Raw genomic sequence first — 19,791 nt, forward strand, 5'->3', positions numbered from 1 at the left:
GGGGATCATTCCTTATACTTCAGGACTACAACTAGATTACACTAATAGCTGCTAAAAAACAAAACATAAATAAATAAAAAATAAATAAGCAAAGGAGAAAAAATAAAACATAAATAATTATTATGGGGATAGAAAAGATTGGGGTCCATATTTAGAAGAAGATAATGGAAATAAAATAACTACTCATTTTTTCGTCTTATGGTTCCAAGCATCAAAGAGTTCTTGGAAGAAGTTAAAAAGAACTTTAAAAATCAAACAAAAGAGATTGAAGAAAAAATAGGAAAATATAAGAGCAAAATAAGAAAATTATGAAAGAAGTCAACCAACTTGTCTAAAATTTAAGGAAGGAAGAACATAATTTGTTGAAAACTAAAATTAGGCAAGAGGAAGCCAATGATATTCTTTTTTTTTTTTTTAACGCTTTTTATTTACAAAAAAATGGGTAATTTTTCAACATTGACTCTTGCAAACCCTTTTGTTCCAAATTTTCCCTTCCTCCCTCTCACCCCTTCCCCTAGCTGGCAGGTAGTCCAATACATGTTAAATATTTTAAAATATATGTTAAATCCAATATATGTATACATATTTATACAGTTATCTTGCTGCACAAGAAAAATCAGATCAAGAAGAAAGGGAAAAAAATCTGAGAAAGAAAATGAAATGCAAGCAAACAACAACAGAGAGAGTGAAAATGCTATATTGTGGTCCACAATCAGTTCCTGCAGTCCTCTTTTTGTGTATAGATGGCTCTCTTCATCACTGAACAAGTGGCACTAGTATGAATCCTCTCATTGTTGAAGAGAGCCATGTCCATCAGAATTGATCATTGTATAGTCTCGTTGTTGCTGTGTATAATGATCTCCTGGTTCTGCTTATTTCACTTAGCAACAGTTCATGTAAGTCTCTCCAAGCCTCTCTGAAATCATCCTGGTGTTTTTTCTTACAGAACAATAATATTCCATAACATTCATATACCACAACTTATTCAGCCATTCTCCAATTGATGGGCATCTACTCAGTTTCCAGTTTCTTGCCACTACAAAGAGGGCTGTTCAAACATTTTTGCACATGTGAATCCCTTTCCCTCCTTTAAGATCTCTTTGGGATATAATCCCAGTAGAAACACTGCTGGATCAAAAGGTATACACATTTTGATAGATTTTTGAGCATAGTTCCAGATTGTTTTCCAGAATGGTTGGATCCATTCACAACTCCATTAACAATGTATCAGTGTCCCAGTTTTTCCACATCCCCTCCAACATTGGCCATTATCATTTCCTGTCATTTTAGCCAATCTGAGTGGTATCTCAGAGTTGTCTTAATTTGCATTTCTCTGTTCAATAGTGATTTGGAGCACCTTTTCATATAACTACAAATAGTTTCAGTTTCTTCATCTGAAAATTGTTTCCTTTGACCATTTATCAATTGGAGAATGGCTTTATCTATTATAAATTTAAGTCAATTCTCTATATATTGAAGAAATGAGGCCTTTATCAGAACCTTTGAATGTAAAAATATTTTCCCTGTTTATTGCTTCCTTTCTAATCTTGTCTGCATTAGTTTTGTTTGTACAAAAACTTTTTAACTTAATAAAATCAAAATTATCGATTTAGTGATCAATATTGATCTTTAGTTCTTCTTTGGTCACAAATTCCTTCTTTCTCCACAGATCTGGGAGGTATACTATCCTATGTTCTTTTAATTTGTATGTCTAGATCATGAATGCATTTTGTGTGGGTCAATGCCTAGTTTCTGCCATATTAGTTTCCAATCCCAGCAGTTTTTGTCAAATAGCGAATTCTTATCCTGCAAACTGGAGTCTTTGGGTTTGTCAAATACTAGATTGCTATAGTCATTGACTATTTTGTTCTATAAACCTAACCTATTCCACTGATCAACTTCTCTATTTCTTAGCCAATACCAAATGGTTTTGATGACTGCTGTTTTATAATATAGTTTTAGATCTAGTACAGCTAATGCCAATGATATTCTAAGATAATAACAAATCATCAAACAAAAGACAAGAGAAAGTGAAAAATCCCATGAGAAAAACAACTGATCTTGAGAACAAATCAAAAAGAAATAACATAAGAATGGTCAGGCTACTTGAAAATTACAATAAGAAAGAATCTTTATACAATATTATATGAAATTATCAAGGAAAATTGGCTTGAAGTTCTACAAGAAGAAGACAAAGCAGAAATAGAAAAAAAAATCCACCAATCACCACCTGAAAGAGATTCCAGGAAGAAAATTTACAAGAATATCAGAACCATATTTCAAAGCTCCCAGTCAAGGAGAAAATATTGAAAGCAACAAGGACAAAAGAAAACAAACAATTTAAATATCATGGAACTACAGTAAGGATCACACAAAACTTAGTGGCTAATATGTTGAAGGACTTTAGATCTTGGGATACTATTTTCCAAAAGAGGTAAGGTTCCATTTCAGTCATGTTTAACTGTTTTCTTCTCCCCCACTTTCAATATTTGATCATTAATGTTTAACCAGGAGAACATTGTACATAGTAACAGCAATACTGTATGATGAGTCACTATGATTGACTTAGTTCTTATTGGCAATGCAACGATTCAAGATAATTCCAAAAGACTCATGATAGAAAATGCTTTCAACATCCAGAGAAAGAACTATGGGAACTGAATATAGATCAAAGCATGCTATTTCAGCTATTTTGTTTGTTTTGTTTATTTTTGTGACTTCTCTTTTGTTCATGACTAATGTGGAAATGTGCATACCACAGATTCCTTGCTCTCTTAGGGAAGGAGAAATGAGAGGGAAAAGAAAAAAAATTGAAAGTCAAAATCTTATAAAAATTAATTTTGAAAGCTATTTTTATAGCTAATTGCAAAAAGTAAATGCTACTTACAAAAAAAAAGTTTTGCTGGATAGTTGATTCTTGGAGGTAATCTAAGTTTTTTTGCCTTCCATAATATCATATTCCAAGACCTGCAATACTTTCATATAGATGTTGCTAATTTCTATACAACTCAAACTGTAACTCTTTGATATTTAAATTGCATCTGGCTGCTTCCAGTATTTTCTACTGTTTTTTTCATTCTTTTGATTTTGTTTGACTGATTCTTGATGTCTCATAGAGTCATTAGCTTCCACTTGCCCAATTTTAATTTTTAAGCAATTATTTTCTTCAGTTAGTTTTTATACCTCCTTTTCCATTTGGCTAATTCTACTTTTAAAGGAATTATTTTCTTCATTTGATTTTTTTCCCATTTGGCCAATTCTGTTCTTTAAGGAATTGTTTTCTTCAATTTTTGTGCTTTCTTTTCCAAATTATTGACTCCCCCTACCCCAATTCTCTTGCATAATTCTCATTTTATTTCCCAAATTTTCTTTTTCCTCTATTACTTGATTTTTAAAATTCTTTTTGGTCTTGAGACAAATTCCTATTCCTCTTTGAGGCTTCACATGTCGGTATTTTGACAATACTTTGCTCTTCTGAGTTTATATTTTGATCTTTCATGTCCCCACAGTAGTTTTCTATCAATCATCAGGGTTCTTTTGTTTTTGTTTTTGTTTTTTTACTCATTCTTAAAAGTTGAACTTAGTGTCCTGGGGAACAGGGAGCACTATCCCAAACTTTTTTACACTGGTGGCTAGGAGCCTGATTAGTGGCTTTCTGCATTGGGGTTTCTGGGGCTCATGAGTTGCCCACTAAGCTGGGGTGGCCCACTCTAATCATATCTGTTGTGCCCTGGATCCTGGAACTGGTAATTTGCCTGCTGCACTTAAGCACCAGGCTTCATGGTTGACCTATGGTGGCCTTGCCTGGTGAGTCAGAACTGCTGGGTCTTAGTTGCTGATCTGTGCTATGATTAAGAGTCTCCTATTGACCTTCCAGGGCAATACCTGTGCTGGGTTGTATTTCACTTTTACCCCATTGAGACAGAACCGTTCCTGAAGTCCTTTAAAGTTATCTTGAGATGGAAAATTGTTTCACTGTCTTTTTGTGTGTGTGTGTGGATTCTGTTGCTCCAGAGTTCTTTTGGAGGCTTGATTTAATGTTGTTTTCATGGGAAGCTACAGAAAATTCAGGCAACTTCCTGATTGCTTGCTGCCATCTTGTCCCTACTCCATTTGAATGGAGAATTTAAGTGTATGAGACTCTTTAGCATATAAACGGTACTGTATAATTCAACTAAAATAATATATTTTATTTCTCCTGTATCATTACAAAGTCATGCCTTATCTAAATTAATCAATTATAGAATAAGAACTCTTTAGAAAGAGACTTTCCTCTAGAATCACCTCTTTTCCTTTTGAGGGTTCTACTTAAGAAAGAAAAATTTCTTTTTGAAAACTTTGCTGTATACTATGTGGACTAGTCAAATCAGATGTTAACATGTAATCTTTACAAAATTTTGTGTATATAGCATATACAAAAATTGTAGAGATTATAATCTCTTTAATATATGATTTATTGATAATTCATTTCTATTTTACTATAGCCTACTTCAGTCAATTAATAAGATTAATTAAGCAGTAAAAGTAATTCTAGTATCCATTTATTTGAGTGAATGTCAAGTCAATGGAAAAATTTTATCTGTTCCAACTAATTATAAGAGAACAATAATATTATCCTTTTATCCAACTAATTTATTTTTAATCCAAAAGAGATTCTATGTTGCTAAAATGAATAAGACATGTAATCTATATACTTGGCACTCTCCATAATCAAGTATAGGAAGGATGAACTGAAATCAGTAAGAAGAGCAAAGCAAAAATTCTAAGGGAATCATGTCACAGTAAATCTCAGAATATCTAGTCTATAATCACATAGTGGGTAGGAACTATGTCTTATCTAACCTTTGTGTGTACCCTAACATCAAGCACAGTTCCGAGTGTTTTGAGCAGGGTATTTAAATAGTTACTGAATGAAAAAATATTAGCTAGTGTTCAGTGACAATGGCAACAGAAAGAATAGAACTGTTGTACTCATTTCAGAAAAGTAGAACCTCTAAATTATATCTATGTATAGTGTTTTAGAAGGTTATTGGCTTCCAAGAACATAATTTTCAATTATGGTATTCAGAAAGTACTCAGAAAAAGCACAAAGCACAAATGTCCTCCTCTGAGGCTTCATGATGGCGTGGATATGGACCTGTTTTCTTCAGTTTTCAGTAGTGGAGTACAAGATGTGATTGTTCAAGCCAAATTGAAAAATATGGGTCCAGTAGCAGACTAAGTACTTGAATAGTTTGTTGGCTAAATTTAATAGGTTCGTCATGATGTTAATTATCTAAATGATTATTTGTCTGTCATGCAATTCTTTACAACCGTCTACAGAATTAATTCATAACAGAACTGTGAACCTGCAGTATGCAGTGCCCATACTGGTACAATCATGATTCTTCATGTTTGGAAGAAATTATAATATATTTTTAACTACCCTATTTTCATTACTTCTTGTCACTAATACTACTGCTTTATTTTTTTTGGGGGGTGTTATGACTGGTATAAGGAACTCCTAATAAGGAAAGAAATGGGGAAGGAGGGAAAGTAGCTAGGTGGGATAGTGGATAGAACATTGAATTTAGAATCAGGAAGACTCATCTTCCTCAGTTCAAATCCAGCTTCAGACACTTAATAGCCTATGGCATTGGGAAAGTCACTTAACCCTTTTAACTTTCATCTATAAAATGAGCTAGAGAAGGAAATGGAAAACCATTCCAGTATATCTTTGCCAAGAAAACTACAAATGCGGCCATGAAGAGTTGAACATTACTGAAAAATTCCTGGCACATCAGGACCTGGTCTGCAGCTTAGTCTTAGCGAGTTCTCTGGGCACTGAAAGGGTAAATGATTTACATGAAGTAAATTCAACTAGGATGTGTTGGAGTTGAATCTAGATCATATGTACTTATAGCTGCTACTTAAAAAAACAAACAAACAAAAAAACCATTTTCAGGTATCCTGTTCAGTCATTGTTCAGTTGTTTGCAATTATGTCTAACTCTTTATGACCCGATTTGAGCTTTTCTTGGCAAAGATATTGGAGCATTTGACATTTCCTTCTTCAGCTCATTTTATATTTGAGAAAACTGAAGGAAATGAGTTTAAGTGACCTGCCCAGGGTCACACAGTTTAGTTAGTGTCTGAGGCCTGAATTGAATTCAAGAATAGTTTTACTGATTCAAAGCCCAATGATCTGTCCACTGTACCACTTGGCTGCTCAAATTAAATTAAATAATAAATTAACCAAAATTAAATGTTTACTAGTATAATCACCTAATGCACATTTATGTGCAAACCTTTTTGAGTATATATAACCATGGAACAAAAATTTGAGTTGTTTTTCTTCACAGTTAAAAGGGACTTTAGATCAGGTACAACTCTCTTTTTTATGGATAAGAAAATAAGAGCCAAAGAAGAAAAGTGACAGAGAGCAAGTGGTAGCATCAGAATTTGAGTTCTTACTCATTTCAGACTCCAGATCCTATGCTATTGTCCTTTTACCAATCAAACAGTCTGAATAATTTGTCTTTACAACAACAACAAAAATCCACCACATGCTATTTCATTCACAGCTTTGGTAGATATCTAAATTCATAATAGATATGAAGAGGCTTTCACTTGTGTGCCATTTCATATGATTTAATCTCATGCTATTACTAAAATTTAATTTCTTCCTTCAAAGGTGTTCTCCCTTGTTGTAAGAAACAAAAGACTAGCAATAGATTATTTAAAATGTAAATGAACTAGATTGATTAGATTCATAAAAACATTAAAAATGAATGAAACCGCACTTGCTAAACTCTGAGGTTTTATTAAACCATTTGACTGTGAAAAATACATTTAAGAACTATGATATATAATCCATGCAATTGAGTATTGCTAATTTATAGAGCATACCATGTAGTGACACATTTATGGACAATAGCACAGGTGCTGTCAGTGTCCTCTCTAGAATGGATGAGAATGAATATTCCTAAAGAAAAGGGAATGAGTCTAACAAATATTGCTCTTATAATCTTTGCAGTGTTGGGACAAAGAATATATTCAATATCAATACTTAGTATCAAAGAACTTGACAAACAAAAGGGATCTTAGAGAAGTTCAGTTCAGTTACATGATTTCATATACAAGGAAACAGGTCCAATAGTACATGTACATGGCTATTTGGACATGAGTTGACCCTTAGACACCTTGGGGTGTCTTAAGAGGTGGATTCCAGTTCTGGGTAGAACACCTATACACACATACCCCTTATACATATGTATGTAGCACATGTATATACATACATACCCCATATATGTGTGGATACCAGCTCAGTTTATGCAACATACATATAGTAGTATATAATATTACTATACATATAATATACCATATATAATAATCCATTAAAACATTAACAGTTCTATAATTTTTCTATCCAATTACATACTTTTTGCATTGATAGGTCTCTCTGCTTTGTGTTTTGTTTAATATTTATAACATGTTTTCACTAAAAATGCCTCTTTTACTTACTTTGAAATTCACACGAGACACAGTAGAGGGAGACAAAATGCCAAGTTCCAGGAATGGCAAGTAGGCCAGGCTGACTGGAATATAAAGTGAATGGAGGAGAATAACATGAAATAAATTGAGAAAAATAAAGTTGAAACAAATTTTGATAGGCTTGAAATATCATGCTGAGGAATTTGTGCTTTGTTCCAGGCTTATACACATCTTCTATTCCAATACCTCTTTATGTCATGGATGACCCTTGGTTTCTCAAAGGATATAAGAGAGGTTTGCCTCTATTAGGTTCCATTTTGACAGAAGCTACTGGGTTAGGTTATACTGTGATATAGTATTATGGTACTAACAGAGTACAAGCTCTGCTCAATAAATAGAAACTGATCCCCATGAGATTGGTCACTGGTTGATTGATTTTTGGGCCATGACAACCCATGAAGCAAATACAAATACAAGTTCTAGTTTTATGTTGCTTCTTTCTACACTAAAAGTCATCACAGCAAAATATCAGGAAAGGAGACACAGGACATCAAGACTTGAAAGCAGTTCTTAACCTTTTTTTGTATCATGGACACCTTTGACAGAATAATGTATTTAAATACATAAAATAAAATCCAAAGGGATTAAAAAGGAAACTACTCAAGTCAAAATACCAATTTTTAAAAAAGTACACAGGCCCTAGTTTAAGAAGCCCTAATGTATTCAAATTCTGAAATCAATCAAAATGACACTGAAGAAGATGATAGGTAGCTGAACTTAGATTAAGTATAACAGAGAATGTTCATCTTGAAAGTGCCATAGTTTAGGAAATTGTAAAGGATTAATTCTCAAGGTGTCTAAAGAAAGAGGAAGTAGCTAGGTGGTGCAGTGGATAGAGCACCAGCCCTGAAGTCAGGAGGACCTGAGTTCAAATGTGACCTCAAACACTTAACACTTCCTAGCTGTGTGACCCTCAGCAAAAAAAAACAAACAAAAAAAGAAAATACTGAAAGGGTGTGTATGTGTGTGTGTATCTGTTGGAGAGGTGATAATCCCATGCAAAATTACCAAATTACTACCAAAAAAAAATAATCAACTACTGTTTCATGTCTAGTTTTCTACTATTTCCATGAGTATAATGTGTTTTCACATTAGTTCTTGAGGTTTTTGTGAATCCAGACAAATCAGTTCACTTGCATTTTATATAATCTGTCTCCAGTCTTTTGTTTCTTACAACCTTTTGATATAAGTAATCATTTGAACACTGGCAAGAGATTAGAACAAAGCTGAAGTCACAAAAATCCATTAGCTTCTAAGTCAAAACATCTTCATGGCCATGATGTTTTTGAAATACTCTACTCGCTACCTAAAACATGAATGCTATAGTGATTTGTAAGCTTTTTATTTATATTTTTTGTATAGGAAAATTATCTAATTTATTTGAACAAGAAACTTTAAAATTGAGGAAAACATGAGCATCCTGGATAAAGGCATTTCAAGGTGTTTACAGATAATATTCCACAATAAAATATGTCTTAATACAATTGAAGAACATGTGTAGCAAACACAAGATGCTCCTCTGATTATTATTTTTAAAACTGATTTTTTTAAAAAAAGTTAATCAGAAAGGTTCTTTTAAAGATACCTAGATGCCTCATGTATGTATCTTAAAATAAATAAAAGAGATTGACACATTAACTGAATACTTATAATGAATATTAAGTAAAATATAAAGCAGTGAGACCTATCCTTGCCAAATGGATGTAGATAGATAGAATGTTTATATAGGCTGGTTCATATATACACTTATATAGACACACATGCATACATACCACTCATACATACACTATCTTGAAGGAAATATAAGACAAAGACTCTCCTTTATGCCATATGTTCAATCACTTGTCAAATCTTGTCATATCTACCTTCACAATATCTTTTACATTTGAACCCTTCTTCCTTCTGACACAGCCATCATCTTAATTCAGATCTCATCAATTCTTGCCATCATTATGACAGCTTCCAAATTGGTCTCCCTGCCTAAAGTCTCTCCCCACTTCTGCCCATTCTTCAAACTCTTACCAAACTAATTCTCCTCAATCATAGATCAATCTGTCTCATTCCTCCACTCACTGGCTTTCTATTTTCTCTACAATAATATATAGCATCCTTTCTTTTAGCTTTTGAATTTCATGAAAGCTGTGCTGCTTCAAATTATGAGCAGGCTGATTTCAGAAAAGCCTAGAAAGACTTACATGATCTGATGCTAAGTGAATAAGTAAAACCAATAGAATGTTGTACACAGCAAGAAGATTATGTGATGATCAAATGTGATGGACTTGACTTTTTTCATCAGTGAGGTGGTTCGAGGCAATTCCAATAGACTTGTGAAAGAAAGAACCTTATGCATCCAAAGAGCTGTGGAGACTGAATGTGGATAAAAGCATAATTTTTTTTAAAAAAACAAAAACAAAAACAAAACCTATTCTTCAACCTATCTTTCCAGCCTCATTTCACAACCTTCTTCCCATGTTCTAAAGTCCAGCCAAACTGGACTTCTTTCTGTGCCTGACACATGCCATTGAATTTCCCATCTCATAGTCTTTACACTGGTTTCTTCCTATGCCTGAAATACATTCACTCTTTACTTCTCCCTATACAGAGCCTCACATATAGCAGGGATTTAATAAATTCAGATTTATGGAACTTTCTCTTCTCTTAGAGAGCACAGGGATTTCAAAAGTTAAAACTGAATTTAAATATACTTGAAATAGCTCTTTAATGAGAGTACATAAATTCACTTTATTGTCACAATCTTTGTTTTTCTGAGGTAGAAATAGCATAAAAGACAAAGAAATATATTCTAGGAAAAGAATGCCTTCCCCACCTTGCTAATTCAGAATATTCTTTCAATGTATCATCTTGACAAGGACTCTTTCCTTGTTTCAAATCTCTTATTTGTCTCAGAACACCTTCTTCCAACCTCACTTCATTCACCTTTAAGTGAGACAGGTATGGGTTTCTTACCCTTCCAATCCCAGTAATGGGAGAGATGATATATCTAAGTAGGCACACCTACAACCTTAGCAATGACGCTAGCAATGAAGAAGTCCTGCTTAATTATGCCTTCCCCCAGAACCACATAAAAGGATCATTTTTGTTCTATTTTTAGTCAAGTCATGGCTCCTACCTCAACTTGTTTAAAAAGACAGAAATACTGCTTTCATCATCTTAGCCACTGCTGCTATTAACATATTAACCCACTATATTTACTCAGTCCTTCAGTAAAAGGAGATGTATTCTCAGGGCTTTCATTTATTAAGGCATCTCTACATTTGTGCTCCTATTTGTATTGGCTACAAGATGATAGATTTCTCCAAATATTTAAACTCACCTGACCTTCCAAATAACAACATCCACTGGGAAATTATTGAACATCTGTGTGAGTCTTTTTGGGCAGAATTAAATTTTTGATGTGCTGTATAATTGGGTCAGTGCCTTGGAAATGCATTTTGGTCATTATGAATGCTCTAATAAAGTAGTGTACTTCACTAAAAATTGGCAACGGTCCCCAGATTGAGAGAGCTTCTAGGAAATGACTTTCCACATGCATCTGATCATTTGATAAAGTACACAAAGATAGAGGGGATCTGTTAAAGAGATTTTTGTTGAAGTGCTCAGTAAAACACATAATTTTGGTACTTAGAAGAGCTAAATCCTATTATTTACAGAGGTAAGATTATTCAGTATCTTGAGTAACAACTGACAAATTCAAGGAATGAGAGTTTCTTCCTTTTTTAATGCCATTTTCAGGAGATAGCTTCAGAAATACATAACTAGATAAGATGAATGGTAAGCAATAGAGAAGCAGTCTTTGATTCCATGTAATGGAGGGATTTCCAAGATAAATAAGGAAAAAACAAAACAATGGACTGCTTCATTGTAAAGTTTCCATCAAAGAATATTTTAGCCCTGTTTTAGTGACCCTTTGTCCAGGATGTTGGAGAAAGGATAAATTGAGGAAAGTCTTTCACTTGGACTTGATGATAATTAAGATTTCCTTCATCTCTAAGATTCTATTATTCTACAAAGTATAGAATGGGTAGATAAATAATTATTTTTAGAAATGATTTCCAGAAACTTATGTAGACTGAAAGGTAAATTAAGCAGAAATAGAAAAAAACAATATACACAATAATTATAACTATGAAAATGCAAAGAATAACAGAAAGAAATTGAAGATTGTAATGACCAGAGTTGGCCATGGAGCAGAGTTGAAAAATGCATCTCCGTCCTCTCTTTGCAATGATGGAGTACTATCAGTGTGAAAAATCTTCATATACTGTTAGACATAATTGATAGTTTTGTTTAATTTTTTCTTCCCTCTCTTTAAAAAAGATCTTTGTTAGAATAGATAGCTCACTAAGTAAGAAGGGGGAGAAAAATATATTTGGAAATAATAATGATGCAAAACCAAAAGGTATTAATAGAAACAAAATTTGAAATAACAAAAAATATATGAACCTCAAACTATCATTTTTTACTTTGTAAAAGAAAAAAAGTAGTTTACTCAGGTAGAATTAGGTTATCATTCCACAAAGATTCCAAAGAGATTCCAACTCAAGGACAAGCTCTAACCAAGAACTTATATAGTCATATCCATATTGGGAGAAAAGAAACGCATTAGTGGGGGCAGCAATGGGATTACCAAAATGGAAAAAAAAATTAAGAAACTATGATCTTTGGAGAAATTACAAAATACATAGGAGGGAACAAAATGAAAGTCTTTAAGAAACAAATATAGGACAGACACAAAAATAACACACTGAGTTTATTATGTTATTAAAAATAAAAGCAAGCTGTTCACACATATTTACACCATCATGTATAATTTTCTTGCTATTCAATTTTGTATACAGTAATGCTCCTCTTATTCGGTATCAGCTTAGTTCAGAATCAAAACAAAAATAAAAAGAAGGAAATTAGATCATGAAAAATACTTCCTTGTTCTGAACTCTTAATCCCCACTGGTCTGTTATAGTAAGCAGGTAAACAGATTGCAATGGAACTGGGATTTACTCTTTTTTTGTGTCATGGAACCCTTTGGCTATCTGATGAATCTGAATCCCCTTTCATAACATTGTTTTCAAGTGAAAAACAAAATGCAAAGTGAGAGAAGTGATTGTTAGTAACTAATGATTTGAGGAGATCTAGAGTCCCTACCATGTTCCCCTCCCTTTTTAAAGTCCTCATATCAAAAGTTCAGTTTTAGGAGGAATTGTTGATAATGACATTGGATTAGATTTCTTAAAAATCTTGTTCAGATTCTAACAGGTAGGGAATTCCATTGTTCTCTGCTTAGATTTGGGTAGGGATAAATTATTTGAACATTTTGCCCAAAATGTTGGGATTATTAATAAAATGGCTACCCAGAAATTGTGTTTCTGGAACTTTTAACAAGTCACAGAGGATTATAAAGAAAACCCTATATATCAAAATATGGTTATCAAAATAACCATTTTTTTAAAAAAAGTTTTTTAAAAAGTTCATGGACTCCCTAAAATCTTTCCATTAATCCATGGATTATTTGACTGTGGGGCCCATAGACTAGAGGGAAATTAAAACTAAGAATACATTTTAAGAAATAAGCTCTTCTGAACTCTGTCCCTCATTATTGGCCCCTGGAATACATAACAGGTGAAGTGTTTTGACATCAGAAAACTATACTGGTTGACTTTGCATAGCTCATCTCAGCTAATCTTCAAATAATAGGTTTGAATCCCACTTTCCCTGGAACCAGACACATATAACTTTATCTCTCTAGGACTTACTACCATAGTCTATAGAATTAATAGGTTGGAGTAGATGAACACTAAGGTCTCTTCTTGCTTTAAATCACTAGGCTTCAGTTAATGATATGTATACTACCTATCTGGCAAAGTTGTTTTTCAAAGAAAGTGTTCTATAAATATTTTGTTATTATTAAATCAAGTTAGCAAGCAATTGTTAAACTTCTATTAGGTGCCAGCCATTCTGCTAGGAGAGACAAAAAGATGGTCCCTGCTGCCAAGAAGCTCACAATTTAATGGGGGAGACAGCATGAAAAAAACAAACAAGGAGTAGACACAATAAATTGGAGATAATCAACAGAGAGGAAATATTAGCATTAAAGGGATCAGGAAATATTTTTACATATGGGGGGCTTTTAGCTGGGATATGAAGGAAACCAGGGAAGTCAAAGTTGGAGACAAGGAAGGAAAAAATGCCAGTAAAATGTCAGAAGTGGGGAAGCTAGATGGAACAATAGATAGAGCACCAACCTTGGAGTCAGGAAGACCTGACTTCAAATCTGGCCTCAGACACTTACTAGCTGTGTGACCCTGGGCAAGTCACTGTTGCCTCAGTTTCCTTATCTGTAAAATGAGCTGAAGAAGGAAATAGCAAACCTCTTCTGTAGAAAACTCCAAATGGGGTCTTGAAGAGTCAGACTGACTGAACAACATATGTCCCAGACATGATCTCATTTGATAATTGTTATTGAAGAGAAAGAAGTAGCTAGTGTGGTCCTCTATTTGGAAAAATAATTTACAGGGCAGAGTGGCATAGTAGATAGAGTGATAAACCTGGAATCAGGAATATTCATCTTTCTAAGTTCAAATCCGACCTCAGACTCTTACTAGCTATGTGACATCAAGCTAGTCACTTAACACTGTTTGCTTCCTTTTCTTCATCTGTAAAATGAGCTGGAGAAAAAAATGTCAGTGTCTTTGCCAAGAAAATCCCAAATGAGGTCACAAAAAATCAGACATGACTAAAATGACGAAACAATAACAACAACAATAGGTAAATATGGAAAGAGTGAGGATTTGGGAAGAAAAGATAGTGAGTTTAATTTTGGACATTGTGAGTTTAAAATTTCTTTAGGACATCCAATTCAAGATGGCCATTAGGCAATTGGACATATAAGTTTGGAGCTTAGGAGAGAGTTTACATTGAATAAGGGGGATAAGTTATATTCAGCTAAGACTATACCTCTGTTGTGAGGGTTACTCAGTTCTTTTCAAGACTGCTTTTTACCTTTGGGGTTCATCTAATTATGACTCCAAGAAGTTGGGGTTGCCCTACCTCAATAAAACAATCTGGCCAGATGAACTAAACCAGGTTTGAAGGTAAACGAGGGGTCTCAAACCTTTCAGTGAGTTAAAAGGAGTATACCTGAAAGCAAATGATAACTTCCCCTGATAGAATGGCTAAATTAGAACAAGCTGTTCCAATGGCCATGAAAGTGGTTGAAGCAAGCATTATGATGTGTTCAGAGCCTGGTTAGACAGCAAAGATTCCAAGGTCACCAGCTGTTTCCCAAACCATGGTCAGTTGCCTTGATTTTGATTTTTCATTGGACTTTGATGACTCTAGAAGAGAGAATGAGACAGATAACTTTATGCAAGTCTGCTTCAATTAAATCCAATTTATTTGCAAATCAAAAGACATCACCTATACTATTTTACCATTTTTAGTCCTGTGACAAAGTGGCAAAGCAGCAGGTGCAGATATACTTGGAGCTGTAGTCACAACTCTACCCACCAACAGCTCAGGTCACAGGGCTGTTTCCTCACTAGAAGAAGTAGTGGGCTTTGGCAGCCCCCCTAAGCAGCTTTTTAAGGACTACACGGCTTACCTCCTAGTATGAGGAAGGGGCTGGAAAAAGTGCTCTAAAAATTGTCTGCTTCACCCAATCTTAGCCTGCTTATGGTAGCAAGAGGGGAACCCACCCTGTAATCTACACATAAAAAAGCACACAAACTTTTGCATAGATGATTCCACTCACTTGGTACATGGAATGTGCTCACACTAATGGACTATATGAAATCCAGTAGATCCAAAAGACGAGTAACTTTTGTTGTGAGAGGACTCAGCAGGTATTGCATCCAAATAGCAGTTCTGCTATTTGGCAAATGAAGACCAGCTTATCAAAGTTGGAGCTGATACATGGTTTTCTGAAGTGTGAAGGTGAGTGCCATGAAGCTGGCAAAGGTTTTGCAAAGAAAACTAAACTATTCAAAAGCTCCTATTCCTCCCAAAAGGAATAAATGCCAGGCTCATGACAATGTGATTTTCACTTGTGGGAAAACACTATGCAACCCTCATCAGTGCCTATGTTCCCACAATGATGAATCCTGATGGGGTCAAAGAAAAAATTTTTGAAGACTTGGAGATCCTCATCATCAATCTGCCAAAAGGACAAGTTTATAATCTTATATTTAATACAAGAGAAGGCACAGACCACCAGACATGATAATTCCTTGGGAGAAATAGAGTCAGAAAAATCAACAGCTTGTGCATCTCACAACCTTATCACCAATACTATCTTCCATTTATTTAAACATAATAAAACTTTGTGGACACATCCTCACAACAAACATTGACATTTAATAGAATTTGTCATTGTAAGAAGAAGAAGAGACAGACAGAAATGAAATGTTGTTAATCAGTTCACTTACCTTAGCAGTATACTTCCCAGGGATGTACACACAGATGATGAGGTTAATTATGCCAGAACTAGTTCGGTGTAGGGAAGGTTCCAAAGAAAATATTGAAAATAAGACCAAACTAATGGTCAACAGCTATTGTGCTGACTTCATCTTTTTATACCTCTGAAACCTTAACAGTCAACCAGTGTCATTCCAGGAAACTGAAACACTTGCATCTGAATTGTCTTAGGGAGATTCTGAAGATCATCTAGAAATATAAGATATTGATCACTGAGGTTTTTCTTGAGTTAAACTGCCAAGTGTTCCAACTCTAATGCAGAGACCGCTGCTCTGAATAACTGAGTACGTTCAAATGCCAAATGCATTGTTTTATAAGACTTTATTATTATTATTATATTATTTATTATTATTATTTATAAGACTGTTTTATAGAAAACACACAAGGCAAGCCCTCCCATGGAGTTCAGAAGAAACTATCCAAGGATACTCTCCGAAAAGCTTTGTAAATGATTTGTGACAGGGAGATGATTGGAAGACCACCTAGCATGGTATGCCCACATGACAGAAGAATGAGCAAGAAGAATTATTCATAGTAGCTCAAAGGAAATGTGAGATGCACACTCCAAATATTCATGCGGACTCTGTGCCCAACCTGCAGTAGAATCTTCCAAGCTTGTATTGGTCTGGTCAGTTATAGTTGGACACATTGTACCTTGATCCCAACATAGTCATTTCATTTTGGTGCTCTTCAAGTACAAAAGCCTAACCAAGGTTAAGTAAGGAAATCTGAAAATTAGCAACATAGAGATGATAATGGAATTCATGGGAGCTAATGGAGTCATGAAGTGAAATAGGACAGAGAGAGCAAAGGGCCCAGTTTAGAACCAGGGGGACACACCCCAATAGTGGACATGATTAGATAAAGATCCAGTAAAGACAATTGAGCCCAAGTTTGTTTGGTCATAAAAATAGGAGGAAATCAAGATAGAGAAACGTCACAGAAACTCAGAGAGATAACAAAGAGATACCAAGGACCAAGAAGGCAAAGTCTGTGGAGAGGTCAAGAGGGATGGAGATCATTATTATTGCTATTATTAGGGTTTTATCCTTTGAAGTGAATTTACACACGTGCACACACACAGACACACACACACACACACACACACACACACAGTGCCAAATGTGACCAAGAATGAGCGGTCAGTGAGACACTATCAGATAGTACTTAGGATCAAAATTGTTGGAATTATTGCTGCCAACAAAAAGCTCATTATGAAGGCTTACAGCCTCATTGTAACTCCAACACCATGACCATAACCAGAAAAATAAATGGAAATCCAGGACAAAAAGTAAAAGCAGTCACCTTGTGTAATTACTAAAGGACACCTTGGGGCTTCTTGTTCCCCAGCCCCTTTCGCTTCTCATTGAAAGATTCCTGTTAAAGCCACTAGGTGTCATCATGGATACAGGGGTCAAGTTGGAATCGGGCCTAAGGGAGCCCAAAGCCTAGCTTAGCCACTGTGATCACAAGCTTTGCAGTCCTGGGGAACTCACAACCTCTCTCAATCTATTTTCTTTTCTGTAAAATAGGGATAACAACACCTACTTCACACCATTGTTGTATGCAGCAGATGAAACAACATATGCAAAGTCTTAAAACACCATGTAAAAGTCTGCTCTTGTTATTGACTTTGAGTTCTTTTATTAGAAATATAGAACAGAAAATAAAGAGAGCATATATGAAGTTAGGAGAATGGTGAAAGGCAAAGGCAAATACCCCAAGGAAGCGGAGGTGACCATAGCCTAGTGACCAGCACTCCTTTTGGGCAGGGTCTCTTAGCCTGAAAAGATCTTTGATAGGAACATGGTTTTTTGCCTTAAACTTACCAGGGAAAAGTAAGTGTAAGTGTAATTTATGAAATGAAATATTGAAAGGAAATAAAAGACCTAGAATTAGTGGCTTTCCATATATCTTTCAGGAATTCTCTTCCATATGTTTATATCTCATTCCCCATGACTACATTTATTTCCTTCTTCTGGCAATGACTTCATTATCTCAGATCTATTTGTCTATGGCCTCCTCCATTCAGACTTAATTATTTTGTCTCTAATTCCCTCAGTTCAACATCCTTATCCTAGAGTAGATGAGGTTAATTTGCAACCTCACTAATACAATGAAAAGTTTGTATGCAGAGAGATATTTAATTCCCTTTCCAATGAATAAAAAAATATTTCAATGTGTGTTTAGTCTGCTCTAGGTTACCCTGGCTCCTTGCTAGCCATCCCCTGAGACTATTTACACACACACACACACACACACACACACACACACACCCCTCTTAATACCACCCTTAAACATTGGAATAATAATGTATTCCCTATAGGACAGTTAAATAATAGGGCCTGAAGTCAGGAGGATTCAGTTGTGTGACTGGACAAGTCACTTAACCTTGTTTCCTTCAGTTTCCTCCTCTGGAAAATGAGCTAGAGAAGGAAATGGTAAATGACTCGAGTATCTTTCCCAATTAAACTCCAAATGAGGTCACAAAAAGTCAGATATAATCGAAATAACTGAACATCAATATGTCCCTGGTACACACAGAGATTGAGATCTCCAAAAAAGAGTGGAGAAATTAAGGAGAGGGAAAAGTTTGCTTCCCCAATATCGTTGCATTATCCCACATATAAGAGAGAATCAAAGTGATTATTCTATATTCCTGTCCTTTTACCTTTTTAGATCCATGTTATTTTTGATTAAATTTCTCAAAGTCCTGAGAAAGTCCTCGTTGGATGAAATGAATTCTTTTTTTCTTTCCAGATAGTGAATATTCCTTTGTCAGAACTGATTTCTGTTGACAAAAAAGATAAAAAGCATCCTGTGACAAATTTCTCTGAAATTTCTTCCCACTTGTGTTGCTGGACCTTAGAATCTAGATTCTTCTCTTGCTGGAATTCAGTATTCTTTTGCTCTCCAGTGAAAAAATGGAAATAGAAAATAAGAAAATGAAGAAGCTGGCCACCATTAAAAAAATCGCATACAGAGTAGTTGAAACAGCCAAGGCAAGCCATAGGTCTAAAATGCAAGTGGCCAGCTTAACCAGCATGTCGGCCTTCAACTGTAGTTTTGATTTTCCTTCTCCATCCTGGCACAGAACTCAGACATGCGGCCTGCACAGTTTGTAGTTGTGTTTTCTTCAAGTGTCGGGAGAAAAATATTCTGAAATATGCCGAAGCATGTTGTAACCTTCCGGGAGAGAATGACTCATCATGCTAGAGATGGTGGTATAGCAACTCTCTTGATTTCCCAACTTGTACAAAATAACAGCTAAAGTTAATGCTTAAGATATGAGATGTTGCTACATGAAAAACACACTATTGGGAAAGAATCCAAGATTTTGTTTTGTGCAGGAAATTTCAGTTTGTCTTACTTGGATTATGATCTCTCAGGGCATTAGCATGAAGTTATTGAAGTCATACAAAATGTTGGTTTATTTTACAGAGGATACTTTTACAATAGGAGATATATTTTACCAGAAGAATTTGAAATCAAATGAGATAATATTAAAAAAAAGCACTTAGAACAATGCCTTATACATAGTAGGTGTTATATAAATACTTATTCCTTCCTCCTATTAATGTATTCTGAGAAGTCTGGTATATTTTGGGAATTCTGAAATAGCCCCAATTTCCAGTGGCTGAATATGTACATAATGTACTACACTGATCAGCATCCTTCTATTCTTTATCCCACACTCTATTCCATACTCAGCTCCACATATATGTGACATTTAGTGTGGCTGAGAGTAGTGTTATACCAAGCTCAAGAA

At 34.8% G+C, this 19,791-nt stretch overlaps 1 protein-coding gene and 1 long non-coding RNA gene across 2 annotated transcripts in view; both read right to left on the reverse strand.

The window, feature by feature from the left end:
- The window catches only part of LOC100933530 (D-beta-hydroxybutyrate dehydrogenase, mitochondrial), a 74,042-nt gene extending 65,932 nt beyond the window's left edge, over nucleotides 1-8,110 (reverse strand). Inside the window, exon 1 of the mRNA XM_031951107.1 lies at nucleotides 7,503-8,110. Coding sequence (XP_031806967.1) covers nucleotides 7,503-7,665 — 163 coding nt within the window. The 5' untranslated portion in view covers nucleotides 7,666-8,110. The remainder of the gene's footprint in view (nucleotides 1-7,502) is intronic.
- Nucleotides 8,111-14,799: 6,689 nt separating this feature from the next.
- Nucleotides 14,800-19,199, reverse strand: LOC105749091. The gene is made up of 3 exons (XR_001120353.3): nucleotides 18,694-19,199; nucleotides 15,974-16,211; nucleotides 14,800-14,884 (listed from the first exon to the last, which is right to left on the reverse strand). It is a non-coding gene; the product is annotated as an uncharacterized LOC105749091 (long non-coding RNA).
- Between the last annotated feature and the right edge of the window lie 592 nt (nucleotides 19,200-19,791).

Source organism: Sarcophilus harrisii, chromosome 2 (assembly GCF_902635505.1).
Source record: "Sarcophilus harrisii chromosome 2, mSarHar1.11, whole genome shotgun sequence".
Classification (NCBI taxonomy): Eukaryota; Metazoa; Chordata; class Mammalia; order Dasyuromorphia; family Dasyuridae; genus Sarcophilus; species Sarcophilus harrisii.